This window comes from Bubalus kerabau, chromosome 3 (assembly GCF_029407905.1).
Source record: "Bubalus kerabau isolate K-KA32 ecotype Philippines breed swamp buffalo chromosome 3, PCC_UOA_SB_1v2, whole genome shotgun sequence".
NCBI lineage: Eukaryota > Metazoa > Chordata > Mammalia > Artiodactyla > Bovidae > Bubalus > Bubalus kerabau.
In genome coordinates, this window is record NC_073626.1 from 83,277,923 (window position 1) to 83,295,428 (window position 17,506).

Sequence of the window (17,506 nt, forward strand, 5' to 3'; positions counted from 1 at the left end):
AATTCTCCTTTAGATAACACTGATAGCTAAATGAAAAAGAATCTAGCATGGAAAAATGACTGAACACTCTTTCGCTTTCACTGTAAAGCCACTCCATGAGAAGAGTCAGTGCACGGTGGTGGAATGAATAGATTTGACTCACATGGGCCTGGGTTTAACCACACCAGCACAGATATTAAATGGTTATGTGAACTTAAACAAGTTATTAAACTTTGTTCTCTTATATGAAAAGTCAGAAAATTGAATGTAAAACAACTGAAGCATATTTAATGCTCAATAAAAGGTAGCTTATTTAAAATTTACAGCAAGGTAGGTACTCTGAATTTAAAAACAAAGCTTTACCATCTCATATGTAAAGTGTAAAAGACAACATGAACTCTAAGGATATATAAACCAATTCTTATAAGACTGCATATAAGGGTGGGTATGTACTGTCTTACATTGGCAATAATAACGTGAATATTGCTACATATATTCAGTAGTAGATATAAGTGTTGATTCCTTAGATAGAATATGGGACTTCCTTTAGACTTTTTAAACAGAAACCGTGTTTATTAACTGCCCCATTCTTGCATGTTTCCTAAAAAACAATGGAAAGTGTTTCATTAAACACCCTTAAATGTCTCAATGTCTACATGGAATTTTATGAAATGAGGTATAAAATGCCTCTCATCTAAAAGCACATGAGTACAACTGCAGAGAATGTCATTTAAAATTTTAACTATTTTTTTACTTGCAGGTAACTTGACTAAATATAAACCTTGTACCACATAGTACTGTATCATATTTACTGACTAAAATGCAGTTATCTCTACCTTTATTTTTATTGCTTATAGTCACATATGTATTTCCTACACACCTTATTTCTTTTTTAAATCTAGCAATATTTGGTTCTGAAATATACTGAAATCATTTCTTCATAAAATATGCTTTAATTTTCTAATAATTTTGTTTTATTAGATACAGTGATAAAATTATCTGAAACACTTTATAGAAAGTAGACTTTACTGGAATGAATCAGTACAAGGTAAAAACCATCTGGAGACAGAGTCTCTGCCATATATTAATTATGCTCCCCACCTAAATTGGAGTTACCAAAAATAAACTTAAAAAACACAGGAATTTAGTTCACCCTCTACAGACACGAGATCCTTTGTTTGGGCCACTCTGTATTTTGCCATTTTTTCTTATGAAGAGTCAAGTTAAGTGAAACTGATCTATTCAGTAAAAACATTGAGAAGCCCCAAGAAGTGGGCCAAGTATCCTCACAATTTTAATTCAAAAACATAACATTTGGTAAACTTGCTTCATTTCATAAAAGGTCAAACATCTGCCAACATCTGTTTATAGCAGCAGTCTGTGGTGTGCCATTATCCAGAACCTAGCTAATGGGGGATATTAGCCCACTGCTATGCTATCTGCTGTAAGAAGAAACGTGGTTGTAGCTTCTTCTGCAGCCTAGAATTTAATGCATCAGCCACAGGATTTGTTGTTCTCACATTTAATTTTAGCAAAAATCACAAGTAATGGGCAAGAAAAGAGAAAAATGTTAAGGTAAGAAAAAAATCAGTATCTTAATATGCAGTACAGTTATATGCAATTCATAATAAATGTAGTAAAGGTTTCAGTGATTTTCAAAAACCAATATTTTACATCTTCAGATTAAATTTCCCCATATCATCTTTTTGATTCTGTTATTCTTGATCTTGATCTTTTCAGCTGTAATTTGTACAGGAATAACAGCAATGCTAGCATTACCAGCAGCTACTGCTTCTGTGAAAAGAAATGGCAAAATTCTTTCTTAAGAGTAACTTGCCTGCTTTTTACATTATTCAAGAACTCAAAATAGGAGAATGCTTTATAAATCTAGGAGACAAACTGTGCAGACCAGAGGTTAAGGCCCTTGACATAGAAATAAAAATCTTAAAAAAAAAAAAAAAAAAAAAAACCTTCACCTTCAAATATCATTTTTATAATATAAGCCAGTGAAGAGTACATTAGAATATGCCACTCAATCAAGTTGTGAGGTTTTGAAAGGCTAGGATTCAATAGGATACTGCATCTTATACTAAGTGGATAACACTTTTAATCATTTCCCATGACAGAATTGTACAGACAAGGGAGAAAAAAAATGCTATTTAAATGGGAATTTTTGGAAATATAATAAGTGGTATTAAGATACATTTGTATTTCAGATCCTAATGTAGCAATTGTTTAAGAAATGCCTCTACTTTTGGCAGAAACCAACACAATTCTGTAAAGCAATTATCTTTCAAATAAAAAGAGTAAATTGAAAATTGAAAAAAAAAATTTTAACGTCTCTGTATTTTGTGTTCAGCTGAGTAGGATAAGAACATTTAACCTTTTTTATTTGTTGTTCAGTTTTATTTATAACTCTTAAGAAAAAGATACTGTTTTTTAGTATTCATAATGATAAACTGTTTTATCTTATCAAAACTTCATTTTTCCAGTTATCTCAAATCCTACAACTTCTCATAATGGTCATTTTCATTTGGATACATGACTTACAGATCAGAAAATAGCTCTATAAAACAAGGCCAAGACAGCTTAAGAATATGTAGACATATATGTGCACATATATGTGCATATATAGCACATTATATTTCAATGAGATGATAAAAGGAGGGCATATTAAGAAACAAAAGCTTTTCAAAGAGGTTGGGAATAATCTTTCAGTTAATAAATGCATTCAGATTAATAGAGATATAAAGATGAGTACACAAAGGTTTTCAATCTTTAAAGAATTTAGAGTACTTTTACCACAAAATATATAAGTAAGGTACTACGGGAAAAAAGAAAAAAGCATGAAAATATAAGTAGGAAAATAACTGTAAAGCCATTTGGATCATATGCAGTTAAGTGAAGGAAAAAAAAAAATCTGTGTGAAGTTGGGGAGGTAAGAATGTCCAAAACAGAGTTTAAGACTGAAGATCTGTCACCTAGGATAAGGTGACATTTTCATTATTAAAAAGCAATCACATTTTGCTAGTTTAATAAGGAGTTCCAAATAACCAAGGAAAAGCTGTGCATTATATTTTTAAAAAGTTGAATTTACAGAGATGTAGTATTTAATGTCCTCATCCCAGATGGTGCAACAAACCAAACACACAATCTTAAAATTTGTCTACTCTACTGGGATCCACGTTTCATAACATTATGCCAACACTATGCAAGATGACAATGTAACCGAGCAGGACCCAATGAGTCCTTCCAGAATAAACCCCACACCCATGTCCTCTACCTTTCTTTTGCTATAGAAAAACTTTAGTCAAAGAATAAATTTAATAAGAGAAATGAATTAATACAGAAAGAAAACAGTCAAGCAAGACAAAATAATAATAATTCAGCCATCAAACAAAGCCAAGGACTTTCAGTTCTTCCTCAAATACTTAATATTCTGAGTGAGCCATGTCCTTTGAGCTGTCTTGCAGACACTAAAACCCCCACCAGGTGGAAGAAGTTAACTATATGCTGCCCACATGCACACAGAACCCAGACCAGCTGAAACCAGAAGGTTGATGATGCTGACTCCAATCACCTCACCAACCAATTAGAAGAATGTCCATGACCACGTCCTGCTCCGTAAACACTGTCAGACTCCTCACTGCCCTCTAGGGGAGGAAGGACAGTTCTGATGGCATTAGCCTGCCTGGGGCCCCCCTTTGCCTGGCAAAACAATAAAGCTAACTGTCTCCACATTTCTATTTGGTATTAGTGAACAGAGGCTGTGTTTTGGCAACAACAATCCCCAAGGAAATCCCTAACAACTGAGTTTAAAAGCCAACCACTAAATGAAAATCAAGTGGATCCATTAATGAAAAAGAACGGATGCTTTCTAGTCCTACCCCCAGAATCATATAGTAAGTGATAGTCTGTAGCCAAAAGACTTAGCAATATTCAAGACCAAATTACCTTTTGAGTGACAATATTAAAAAAAAAAAAAAAAAAAAAAACCTACACCTATTGATCAGAGAGTCAGACTCATCTACCAGAGTTTTTTTCCCTTTGATTTTATTTTGCACTTTAAATTAAATTTTCACTAAGTAACCACTGCAACAAGTGGTTTTACATACTAGAAGAATCTTCAAAGGCTGATTAAAGCCTAACTACAGAAGCCAAGTTACCCTCACACTCACTAGGGGAGGAGAAAGAAGCACAAACACCTTAACTTCAACCTTAGTCACACTTAGTGTCTTTTCTCAGGTCATTTACTCAAAACCAGAAAAAGATATTAGAAGGACTTGGGGCTTCCCTGATGACTCAGTGGGTAAAGAACCTGCCTACAATGCAGGAGATATGGAAGAGGATGCAGGTTCAATCCCTGAGTCAGGAAGATCCCCCGGAGAAGAAAATGGCAACCCACTCCAGTATTCTTGCCTGGAAAGTCCCATGGACAGAGGAGCTTGGTGGGTTATGGACCAGGTTACAGTTCATGGAGTCACAAAGAGTTGGACATGACTGAGCAACTAACCATAGCACCTGAAATTATGACATCTCACAAGAACATATGAACTATTGCATCATAACATACAAAAGTATTCATTAAGGAATAATAATTATTGAGTAATCCTATTGCTCTTGCTTCTTCCATTCTTTTGTAGAGTGTATTTTAACTTTGCTTCTTTATGAACCTCTCTCCAGGTACCTCACTTCAAAGCATGGTAGACTAGTTAGGGAATAAGGAAGAGAATGGATGAAGAAAAAACAAAGGAAAGGAGAGGAAGGAAACAAAAGGGGATCACAATGATCAATTAGGAATATATGCTACAGCAAGATGTTTTAAGTTTGTTCTTTTATAATAAAATACAACTAAATTGAGTCAATAATTTTGTTATTGTTGCTTTTGCTTCATTTTTGTTGTTGCTGTTGTTGTTACTGGTTGATGGGTTTTTACTTCTTTAGCTAACTGGCCTGTTAACCACTCCTGCCCTTCATGTAGTCTACTCACCCTCTGTGATTTTCAAAGTGTGATCCTCAGACCAGCAGTATCACTATTACCTGGGAACTTGTAAGAAATGCAAATGCTCAGGCCCTACTCCAGACTTAAACAGAGACTTTAGGGGTTTTGTATCGTGATCTGGTTTCAACAATCTCTCCGGGAGACTGATACATGCTGAGTTTTCAGAAGCACTCTTTTATACATCTATTTTTCTAAAACACATTTCTCACCATGCTCATATTCCTCTGCTTAAAATTCTTCAACATTTTCTATTTTATCTTCAAAACACAATCCAGGCTCCTTCTAACATAAAACCCATTGTGTGGCCTGATTCATATACTTCTCCTCCACCCTCACCTCAAATCAACACAGCATGCCAACCACACTGAAATTCATTTACTTCCTCTTGTTACCTATGCATATTGCTGTTTTATTATTGGATAACCCTACATATTCTTTTAGATCCAGAACATTTCTAGCTACTTTGCCCTCAGTGATCACCTTCTGCATTCACTTGTCCCGCAGTCATCCACCACAATGTTTACCCAACAACACGTATTTAGGCATTTTCTCTTCATTGTATTCTCTTATCACTCTATACATGTACCTGTAGCACTTTGCTTTTCTAGACATGTTTTTAAATTTGTCTCTTTTGAAGGGAAGCAGAATATATCAGCCTAAAATATGCCATTTGGCATACTGATTATTCTGATTTAAGTCACTTGAGAAACAAGAAGGACACTCCAGACACCCAAACATTATCCCCTGGAAAGCAAGAAATAAAATCTGTCATGTGAAAAGTAACCTGCACTGTATCAGGAAGGTGGGGAGCATCTCTAACACCAGAAACAGGCGATTTAGAGTCAAGAAGACTTTACAAATAAACCTTGTTAACTTCACTAATTTACAATCACAAACTCAACTTCTGTCTTGTCAGTCTTCACAGATGTATTGTCTAAAAGATCTAAGAGTCTGCTGCTTTGATCACTTGACTCTCATTTTTATGGGGTCCCTATGCATACAAAATTAGTATGGAACTATTATTACGCAGTTATCAATATGTAACTGTTAATCTGTTTTATGTTAATTTATTTACTGGACCAGCCAAAGAAGCTAGAAGGCAAGAAGGGAAAATTTTCCCTCCCTAACTCTTTCACATAGAAAAATATTAGAGGAAATGAAATTTAACTAATGATGTTCTTCTCATTCTTGCATCCCATCTGCCTGTCACATGTAGGGTTGAAAACTGCTTCCATTAATGAACTATAGCTACAACATTTTCAGTGATTAAACATCACATATTGTATAATCTGAACTTTCCACAATAATTATGAACAAGAAGGAAATGAGCTTTTAGTTTAATCCCACACAAGTCAACAAACAAGCAACTAAGGATATGCTTGCAAAAAAAAAAAAAATGGATGTTTTGGATTAAAAACAATGGAAGCAACCACTTCTAAATTGTATTCTGAATTTGCAATTATGTAAAGGGCCAAGAATAAAGTAGGATCAGGAAACCACAGTTGTAAGCAGGTTCAGAAGTTGTGGCTAAAGGTTTTTGCTAATCTCACCTCTACTGGACAAAGATAAGACCCTAAACTAGAACAACACAAGACATGGGAATTGAGAACTCTGAACAAAACAGGGATTGTAAAAAGCAACACACTGAAAGAAAGGACTGAAAAAATATGTTACAGCCAAGAAAAACTTAACCTTGTCTGTCTCATCTTGGACTTACAGTGAATAGTCTCAAGAATATTTAACAACAGGCTTCATTCATGTACATTTATAGGGTGAGAGTACAGTATCAATGTTGTCAGGAAAGCCACAATGCAAAAAACTAATGAAAAGTAATCAAAACTCACAGTTTTAGTTCCAACATGTCAGGAGTTTGGAAGTTATCATGGAAAATCCGAAAGCCAGCATTCTTCTTAGATCCATCAGAGATCTGAGGTCACAGGGGCAAACTGCTGCCTTGAAAGCTGAAGAAACAGGTGTCTATAAAGAATCACAGCTGAGGTCAGTTTAACAGCTGGAACTTGTATGGACCCTTAAGTAATAATTGACTAATAGAGGCTGAGTGTGGATTAAAGATTAAAAATTCCTGGGGACCTACTCTTAGGGGAGCCCCCATACTTTCATGGGTTTCACCTTCACGAAACTCCAGTTCTTATGGTGAGGATTGGAGAAAACTTCACTCATGCTTCAGACAGCCCTAGATTAAAACAGGCTCAGAGCATTATCCATCAAAGAGACCTGACTCAAGGGAAATAGTTACTTTATAAGGGTTTTAGCTGATCAAGGGGAAGAGCAATTCATTTGGACAACTTCATACCCTCTAACCTTCCTAATTTACTTAGGAGAAACAGAAGTCTAAGAAACACTTTTGAAAATCAGTCCAGCAACTCAGGTCCACAAAAACATAAAATTATTTCTATTGTTACATGCTTCAAATGCTTCTTTCCATTCGCATTTGAGTATGTCCCTCATTTCTTTCAGTAAGTCTGGCAAGATGGTGGACTGGTCATAGCAAACACCCTCTTCCAACAACACAAGAGAATACTCTACACATGGACATCACCAGATGGTCAATACTGAAATCAGATTGATTATATTCTTTGCAGCCAACAATGGAGAAACTCTATACAGTCAGCAAAAATAAGACCAGGAGCTGACTGTGGCTCAGATCATGAACTCCTTATTGTTAAATTTTGATTTAAATTGAATAAAGTGGGGAAAACCACTAGACCATTCAGGTATGACCTAAACCAAATCCCTTACAATTATACACTAGAAGTGACAAATAGATTCAAGGGATTAGATCTGATAGGCAGAGTGCCTGAAGAACTATGGATGGAGATTCATGACATTGTACAGGAGGCAGTGATCAAGACCATCCCTAAGAAAAAGAAATGCAAAAAGGCAAAATGGTTCTCTGAGGAGGCCTTACAAATAGCTGAGAATAGAAAAGTGAAAGACAATGGAGAAAAGGAAAGATATGCCTATTTGAATGCAGAGTTCCAAAGAATAGCAAGAGGAGATGAGAAAGCATTCCTCAGCGATCAATGCAAAGAAATAGAGGAAAACAGTAGAATGGGAAAGCCTAGAGATCTCTTCAAGAAAATTAGAGATACCAAGGGAACATTTCATGCAAAGATGGGCTCAATAAAGGACAGAAATGGTATGGATCTAACAGAAGCAGAAGATATTAAGAAGAGGTGACAAGAATACACAGAAGAACTATACAAAAAAGGTCTTCATGACCCAGATAACTATGATTCTGTGATCACTCACCTAGAGCCAGACATCCTGGAATGTGAAGTCAAGTGGGCCTTAGAAAGCATCACTGCAAACAAAGCTAGTGGAGGTGATGGAATTCCAGTTGAGCTATTTAAAAATCCTAAAAGATAATGCTGTGCAAGTGCTGCACTCAATATGCCAGCATATTTGGAAAACTAAGCAGTGGCTGAAGACTGGAAAAGGTCAGTTTTCATTCCAATCCCAAAGAAGTTCGGTGCCAAAGAGTGTTCAGACTACTGCACAATTGCACTCATCTCACATGCCAGCAAAGTAATGCTCAAAATCCACCAATCCAGGCTTCAACAGTACGCAAACCGTAAACTTCCAGATGCTCAAGCTGGATTTAGAAAACACAGAGGAACCAGAGATAAAATTGCCAACATGCACTGGATCATAAGAAAAGAAAAAGAATTCCAGAAATTATCTACTTCCACTTCATTGACTATGCTAAAGCCTTTGACTGTGTGTATCACAACAAACTGGAAAATTCAAGAGATGGAAATTCCAGACCACCTTATTTGCCAAGAGGTGAAATTTTTCTCAAGAGAGAAATCTGTATGCAGGTCATGAAGCAACAGTTAGAACCAGGCATGGAACAACAGACTGGTTCCAAAGTGGGAAAGGAGTATGTCAAGGCTGTATATTGTCACCCTGCTTATTTAACTTATATGCAGAGTACATCATGAGAAATGCCAGACTGGATGAAGTACAAGCTGGAATAAAGATTTCCAGGAGAAATATCAATAATCTCAGATAGGTAGATGACACCACCCTTATGGCAGAAATTGAAGAACTAAGGAGCCTCTTGAAAGTGAAATGAAGAGAGTGAAAAAGTTAGCTTAAAACTCAACATTCAGAAAACAAAGATCATGGCATCCGGTCCCGTCACTTCATGGTAAATAGATAGGAAAACAATAGAAACAGTGAGAGACTTTATTTTTTGCGGCTCCAAAAATCACTGCAGATGGTGTCTGCAGCCATGCAATTCAAAGACACTTGCTCTTTGGAAGACAAGCAATGACCAACGAAGACAGCTTATTAAAAAGCAGACATTACTTTGCCAGCAAAGGCCCATCTAGTAAAAGCTATGGTTTTTCCAGTAGTCATGTATGGATGTGAGAGTTGGACCATAAAGAAAGCTGAGTGCTGAAGAATTGATGCTTTTGAACTGTGGTGTTAGAGAAGTCTCTTGAGAGTTCCTTGGACTGCAATGAGATCCAACCATTCAAGCCTAAAGGAAAATCACCCTGAATATTCATTTGAAGGACTATGCTGAAGCTGAAACTCTAATACTTTGGTCACCTGATGCGAAGAACTGACTCATTGGAAAAGACCCTGATGCTGGGAAAGATTGAAGGAAGGAGGAGAAGGGGATGACAGAGGATGAGATGGTTGGATGGCATCACCGACTCAATGGACATGAGTTTGAGTAAACTCTGGGCGTTGGTGATGGACCGGGAGGCCTGGTGTGCTGCAGTCCATGAGGTCACAAAGAGTGACTGAGTGACTGAACTGACTCATTTCTTTCATAGTCTATACTTGTTTTTATTTCCATTCTTCCCACCCCCCTCCCCCACAACCACTCTTTGATTTAGTTTGGATATTTTCTATTGACTGTCTTCAGGTTATTAATCTTGCCCTCCACTCTGTTGTATTATTCAGGTACTGTATTTTCAGTTCCCAAATCCTTTTGTGTGTAGATATGAATACTCTGGTTAAATTACACATCTTTTAATGCATTTGTCCATATATTAATCTATTTTAATTAACATTTATATACTTGCTTTAATGTCTTTGTCCTACTAAGTCCAACGTGTATGCACCATCTATTGGTCTAACCCTATCACCTGTTTCAAAAATTTTAAGCACATTATTCTGCCAATTTGCATAGCTTGTGGTTTTTATTTTACATTAAATAATGTGCATGGGGAAAAAAACTAGAGGTTTCAGGTGATGCTAAGTGAAGTTCCCTCAGTCATGTCCGACTCTTTGCGACCCCATGGACTGTAGCCTACCAGGCTCCTCCATCCATGGGATTTTCCAGGCAAGAATACTGGACTGGGTTGCTGTTTCCTTCTCCAGGGGATCTTCCCAACCCAGGGATCAAACCCGGGTCTCCCGCATTGTAGGCAGACACTTTACCATCTGAACCACCAGGTGATGCTATTTATCCCCCAAAGAGGATTTCCTCTTAGCTCTTACAGACAGATAAGGTTGATTCTGATTCCATTCATTCAATTCGGAATTGAACTAGGTGGGGAGCAAGGGTTCATTTTTTAGGAAATTTGATATACTTTTGGCTCTTCCTTATTCCTTTGATATGTTCCACCAAAAACTTTTAATTTATAGCATAGGAAACCTGTTGCCTTGGCCAAAAAAGCAGTGGAATGTTCAGTTCTGCATGTCAGAGATTTTGAGCATACCTCTTTGGATTATCGCTTTAAACTCTGAGACACCACACTTTGTGGGTAAAACTAGCCATCTATATGAGTTCTATCTAGAATCTCATCTTTCATACAACCTAGAATTCTCTTAGAAATATGTTGCCTTATCTTCCCCTTAGTTAAGTCCCTAAACAAAAGCTAAAGTAATCTGTGGTTTAAACTAAGAACTGGAAAATTTCCCCAAGAAAGAAAAGAGTTGGCTGTGGTTATCTCACCAAAGGAAAGTTCTTTCCTCTCTGAAACTTTCAGTTCAATTCAGTCGCTCAGTCGTGTCCGACTCTTTGCAACCCCATGAATCACAGCACACCAGGCCTCCCTGTCCATCACCAACTCCCGGAGTTCACTCAGACTCACGTCCATCGAGTCAGTGATGCCATCCAGCCATCTCATCCTCTGTCGTTCCTTTCTCCTCCTGCCCCCAATCCCTCCCAGCATCAGGGTCTTTTCCAATGAGTCAACTCTTCGCATGAGGTGGCCAAAGTATTGGAGTTTCAGCTTTAGCATCATTCCTTACAAAGAAATCCCAGGGCTGATCTCCTTCAGAATGGACTGGTTGGATCTCCTTGCAGTCCAAGGGACTCTCAAGAGTCTTCTTCAACATCACAGTTCAAAAGCATCGATTCTTCGGCGCTCAGCCTTCTTCACAGTCCAACTCTCACATCCATACATGACCACAGGAAAAACCATAGCCTTGACTAGCCGGACCTTTGTTGGCAAAGTAATGTCTCTGCTTTTGAATATGCTATCTAGGTTGGTCATAACTTTCCTTCCAAGGAGTAAGCGTCTTTTAATTTCATGGCTGCAGTCACCATCTGCAGTGATTTTGGAGCCCCCAAAAATAAAGTCTGACACTGTTTCCACTGTTTCCCCATCTATTTCCCATGAAGTGATGGGACCAGATGCCATGATCTTCATTTTCTGAATGTTGAGCTTTAAGCCAACTTTTTCAGTCTCCTCTTTCACTTTCATCAAGCAGCTTTTTAGTTCTTCTTCACTTTCTGCCATAAGGGTGGTATCATCTGCATATCTGAGGTTATTTATATTTCTCCCAGCAATCTTGAACCCATTTTGTGCTTCATCCAGCCCAGCATTTCGCATGATGTACTCTGCATAGAAGTTAAATAAGCAGGGTGACAATATACAGCCTTGACGTACTCCTTTTCCTATTTGGAACCAGTCCGTTGTTCCATGTCCAGTTCTAACTGTTGCTTCCTGACCTGCATACAGGTTTCTCAAGAGGCTGGTCAGGTGGTCTGGTATTCCCATTTGTTTCAGAATTTTCTACAGTTTCTTGTGATCCAGTCAACGGCTATGGCATCGTCAATAAAGCAGAAATAGATGTTTTACTGGAACTCTCTTACTTTTTCGATGATCCAGTGGATGTTGGAAATTTGATCTCTGGTTCCTCTGCCTTTTCTAAAACCAGCTTGAACATCTGGAAGTTCATGGTTCACGTATTGCTGAAGCCTGGCTTGGAGAATTTTGAGCATTACTTTACTAGCATGTGAGATGAGTGCAATTGTGCAGTAGTTTGAGCATTCTTTGGCATTGCCTTTCTTTGGGATTAGAATGAAAACTGACCTTTTCTAGTCCTGTGGCCACTGCTGAGTTTTCCAAATTTGTTGGCATATTGAGTGCAGCACTTGCACAGCATCATCTTTCAGGATTTGAAGTAGCTCAACTGGAATTCCATCACCTCCACTAGCTTTATTTGCAGTGATGCTTTCTAAGGCCCACTTAACTTCACATTCCAGGATGTCTGGCTCTAGGTGAGTAAGCACACCATCGTGATTCTCTGGGTCATGAAGATCTTTTTTATACAGTTCTTCTGTGTATTCTTGCCACCTCTTCTTATTTTCTTCTGCTTCAGTTAGGTCCATACCATTTCTGTCCTTTATTGAGCCCATATTTGCATGAAATGTTCCCTTGGTATCCCTAATTTTCTTTAAGAGATCTCTAGTCTTTCCCATTCTGTTGTTTTCCTCTATTTCTTTGCATTGGTTGCTGAGGAAGGCTTTCTTACCTCTTCCTGCTATTCTTTGGAGCTCTGCATTCAGATGCTTATATCTTTCCTTTTCTCCTTTGCTTTTCACTTCTCTTCTTTTCACAGCTATTTGTAAGGCCTCCTCAGACAGCCATTTTGCTTTTTTGCATTTCTTTTCCATGGGGATGTTCTTGATCCCTGTCTCATCTTCATCCCTGTCTTGATGGTCTTGATCCCTGTCTCATCTCATCTTCACATCTTTTTTGGTCTCACAGCTAGCCTATATGTTTTAAACACTACTCTTATGGTTTGCCTCACTTTTCTAGTTGTGGCAGAAGGAACGCCGGCTTCACATGTGTTGGGCGTTACCCCACAGACCTGCAAACTTTGTAGTTGCCCAGCCTCAACCAAAAAGCCCAGAGACAGTGACAGAGATATCAACAGTTTACTGGATAGGGAAATCTTACATGCCCAAAGCAAAGGTGTTGGAGTAAAACCTGACCATGTACGGCAACACGACAACACTCTTCATTACTCCAGGAACAAGGAGACTACCATTTATAGAGAAGTCGACATCAGGTTGCTTCAGTTAAGAGGAAAACCAGCATCTGGGGAGTGTTCCTCACAGCCTCCCAGGTTAATCACCATAGTGGAGGGCAGCTAATAATAAACTAATAGGTGAAGCCATTGTTGCCTCAGGATTAGAACAATCACTAGCTGGGGCAGGCAGCAAGCACATTGGCAGTTACTGATTAAGCTTTATAATTAAGAGGATTGAAGAGTTGTGAATGAAGCAGGGACTGGTTTAGCAGGGCATGCACAGAGAGCCGGAGAAGGCAATGGCACCCTACTCCAGTACTCTTGCCTGGAAAATCCCAAGGATGGAGGAGCCTGGTAGGCTGCCGTCTATGGGGTCGCACAGAATCAGACACGACTGAAGCGACTTAGCAGCAGCAGCAGCAGCACAGAGAGCAAGAGAACACCATCTTAAATGGCCTGATCATACACTGTGATCTACAAATTCTACTTAAAAAGGAATTCTCTGTAGTTTATATTTTACTTTTACATTCAGAGTGTTTTGAATTTCAGAAATAAAAAAGAATTTTTAGTCAAATTTACTGATTACTTATGGGCTTGGTTTGCATTATATTTTTAAAGTAGCCTGTTTTTCACAAATTACAATTTTTTCTTCAGTTTCTCAAAACAATACATTAAAATCCTTGAGTGACTTAATCCATCTAGAATTTTATGTATTGCATATTGTTTATTGTGTATTGTTCAATTTTTTGAAATAATATAGAAGCATTTTCCATAATCTTTTCTTTATAAAGTGCCATCTTCCTCATGCTAGATCTTATCAGTCAGGCTCTCTAAGCCAGGATTCAGAATATGGTATCTATAATTAGATATAAAACCTAGATAATAATAGTTCCTAACTCACTGGGTTTATTTGAATTAAACAGAAATACACGTAAAGTATAGTACTTGAAGGAAAAGGCAATGGCAATCCACTCCAGTACTCTTGCCTGGAAAATCCCATGGATGGAGGAGCCTGGTACGCTACACTCCATGGGGTCTCGAAGAGTTGGACACGACTGAGTGCCTTCACTTTCACTTTGATGAATTGGAGAAGGAAATGGCAACCCACTCCAGTGTTCCTGTCTGGAGAATCCCAGGGACAGAGGTGCCTGGTGGGCTGCTGTCTATGGGGTTGCACAGATTTGGAAACAACTGAAGCAACTTAGCAGCAGCATAGTACTTGAAACAACAAATGTTCAATAAATAATAGCTATCGTCATGTTTTTGTTGGTGATACAATTACATCATCTCTTCAACTGTTGGTATGCACACTAAAGTCAGGAATCATGTGTTACATGAGCTCTTTTAATCTACTTACTTAGACATCTTATCAGTGGTATTTGTTCATTAAATATTCATTGCTTGACTTCTATGTCTTATATTTATTCAGTTTCCTTATGGAACTTTATTATTTTTTGAACTGTTTTCATTTTGGAATTTTATTTGCCATCTTCCCTCACAACAGAGGAAGGTGTACTGATATTTTTCCTCAACTGAAAAAGAATCTAAGTTGTTCAGAAAACATGAGCATTACAGATTTAGTTGAGAAAACAGGTTTAACACTCAAATGACATCTAAAATCAATACAAAATGATAGCATAATCACAGCAATTATAACTATTGGAACTGAGAATGAAGGATATTCATACTAAGGTAGATAAAACTATTTTGATTTCTCCAAAGCAATATATGAACTAAATATATCTGAAAATGTAAATTCTAACAACTTATGCATCATAAACTCCCAAATTATATATTCTAGCTGTATGCTTTGTATATAACATAAACTATAGAGTGATATAATTTTCTGTATCTGCTAACATCATTTATGGCCACATTTTACCTTCAAATCATTTATCAACTATTCTGAAGGAAATATGTGTATCCTTATTTGTTTAATATCTTTTCCAATTGACTAGATATTATTAAAGCCAATATATATTTTCCTCATATATTTGTATCCCCAGTAACTTCCACACCTCTGTGGCTCAGCACAAAGCCAGCATTCACAATAATAATAAGGACTTGTTAAATAAATGATTGAGCTATTGAGCTGAAAATGCATTCATTCTGCAGCAGCAGCAGCAGGTGTGGTTATGCTGATAGATAATGAGGAAGAAGAAAATACTAGGCAAATAGTAGATATTAAATATGTAAAATCACAAACTAAAAATTAGGCAAAGTATTCCTGAGACAGTGACATTCGAGTTGAAATCCAAAAGGTGAATGATAGAAAGTGTTCCAGGACACTTGCTGTACGAAGAGGGAAGATAACTTATTTGCAAGACTGGAAGGACAATGCTGGTGCTCTGTCCATATCCCCTGTTGCATTTCTGATCACCTCTCTCCTGGTTTCTTTCTGTGTTTGCTGCTAAAGATCAGCACCAGTAGATTCTCTTCAGGAAACACCCTAACAGTATTGATACAGCTTTGCCATCCATTATAGAGAAGGCTGATGCTGAAGCTCCAATACTTTGACCACCTGATGTGAAGAGGCTACTATTTAGAAAAGACCCTGATGCTGGGAAAGATTGAAGGCAAGAGGAGAAGGGAATGGCAGAGGATAGGATGGTTAGATAGAATCACCAACTCAATGGACATGAATTTGAGCAAATTCCAGGAGATAGAGGAGGACAGAGAAGCTTGGCATGCTGCAGTCCGTGGTGTCACAGGGTCAGATATGACTTAGTTGCTGAACAACAACAAATAGAGAAGGGCCTGAGAGCTTATAATCCCAACCAGTTCCTCCTTAGACAATGAGTGGTGTGAAAGCAACATCACTTACTAATATGTAGAATAATGGGATTATAAGTACAGGCCAAGTGGTGAAGGTTGGCAAAAAGGAATCATGAACACTTAATCATTGTAGGCTTTATAGTTTGAATTGTTTACTATATGCTAACCACTCTGAGTTCATTTCAGTTCAGTTGCTCAGATGTGTCCAACTCTTTGCAACCCCATGAACTGCAGCACGTCAAGCCTCCCTGTCCATCACCAACTTCTGGAGTAACCCAAACCCATGTCCACTGATTTGGTGATGCCATCCAGCCATCTCAACCTCTGTCCTCCCCTTCTCCTCCTGCCCTCAACCTTTCCCAGCATCAGAGTCTTTTCAAATAAGTCAGCTCTTTGCATCAGGTGGCCAAAGTATTGGAGTTTCAACGTCAATATCAGTTCTTCCAATGAACACCCAGGACTGATCTCCTTTAAGATGTACTGGTTGGATCTCCTTGCTGTTCAAGGGACTCTCAGGAGACTTCTCCAACACCACAGTTCAAAAGCATCAATTCTTTGGTGCTCAGCTTTCTTTATAGTCCAACTCTCACATCCATAAATGACCACTGGAAAAACCAAAGCCTTGACTAGACAGATCTTTGTTGACAAAGTAATGTCTCTGCCTTTTAATATGCTGTCTATGTTGGCCATAACTTTCCTTCCAAGGAGTAAATGTCTTTTAATCTCATGGCTGCAATCACCATCTGCAGTGATTTTGGAGCCCAGAAAAATAAAATCTGACACTGTTCCCCCATCTATTTGCCATGAAGTGATGGAACCGGATGCCATGATCTTAGTTTTCTGAATGTTGAGCTTTAAGCCAACTTTTTCACGATCTTCTTTCTTTTTCATCGAGAGGCTCTTTAGTTCTTCTTCACTTTCTGCCATAAGGGTGGTGTCATCTGCATATCTGAGGTTATTGATATTTCTCCCGGCAATCTTAATTCCAGCTTGTGCTTCTTCCAGCCCAGCATTTCGCATGATATACTCTGCATGTAAGTTAAATAAGCAGGGTGACAATATACAGCCTTGACATTCTCCTTTCTCTATTTGGAACCAGTCTGTTGTTCCATGTCCAGTTCTAACTGTTGCTTCCTGACCTGCATACAGGTTTCTCAAGAGGCAGGTCAGGTGGTCTGGTATTCCCATCTCTTTCAGAATTTTCCACGGTTTATTGTAATCCACACAGTCAAAGGCTTTGGCATAGTCAATAAAGCAGAAATAGATGTTTTACTGGAACTCTCCTGCTTTTTCAATGATCTCGCGGATGTTGGCAATTTGATCTCTTGGCCCTCTGTCTTTTCTAAAACCAGCTTGAACATCTGGAAGTTCACAGTTCACGTACTGCTGAAGCCTGGATTGGAGAATTTTGAGCATTACTTTACTAGCATGTGAAATGAGTGCAATTGTGCAGTAGTTTGAGCATTCTTTGGCACTGGAATTAAAACTGATCTTTTCCAGTCC

At 38.1% G+C, this 17,506-nt stretch overlaps 1 protein-coding gene across 6 annotated transcripts in view; it reads right to left on the reverse strand.

Annotated features, from left to right (window-relative positions):
* LOC129646351 (uncharacterized) overlaps positions 1 to 13,226 on the reverse strand; it is a 572,274-nt gene extending 559,048 nt beyond the window's left edge. For 2 of the 6 annotated variants that reach the window (XR_008711878.1, XR_008711879.1), the window contains exon 1: positions 6,826 to 6,957. Coding sequence is in view for 1 of the 6 variants with exons in the window: in XM_055572369.1 (XP_055428344.1) it covers positions 6,826 to 6,842 (17 nt within the window). In the remaining 5 variants the exon portion in view is untranslated. Of the gene's footprint in view, positions 1 to 6,825; positions 6,959 to 12,727 lie in introns of those variants that run through there. The other 4 variants (XM_055572369.1, XR_008711881.1, XR_008711880.1 and 1 more) reach the window with 4 other exon arrangements.
* Positions 13,227 to 17,506: the final 4,280 nt, after the last annotated feature.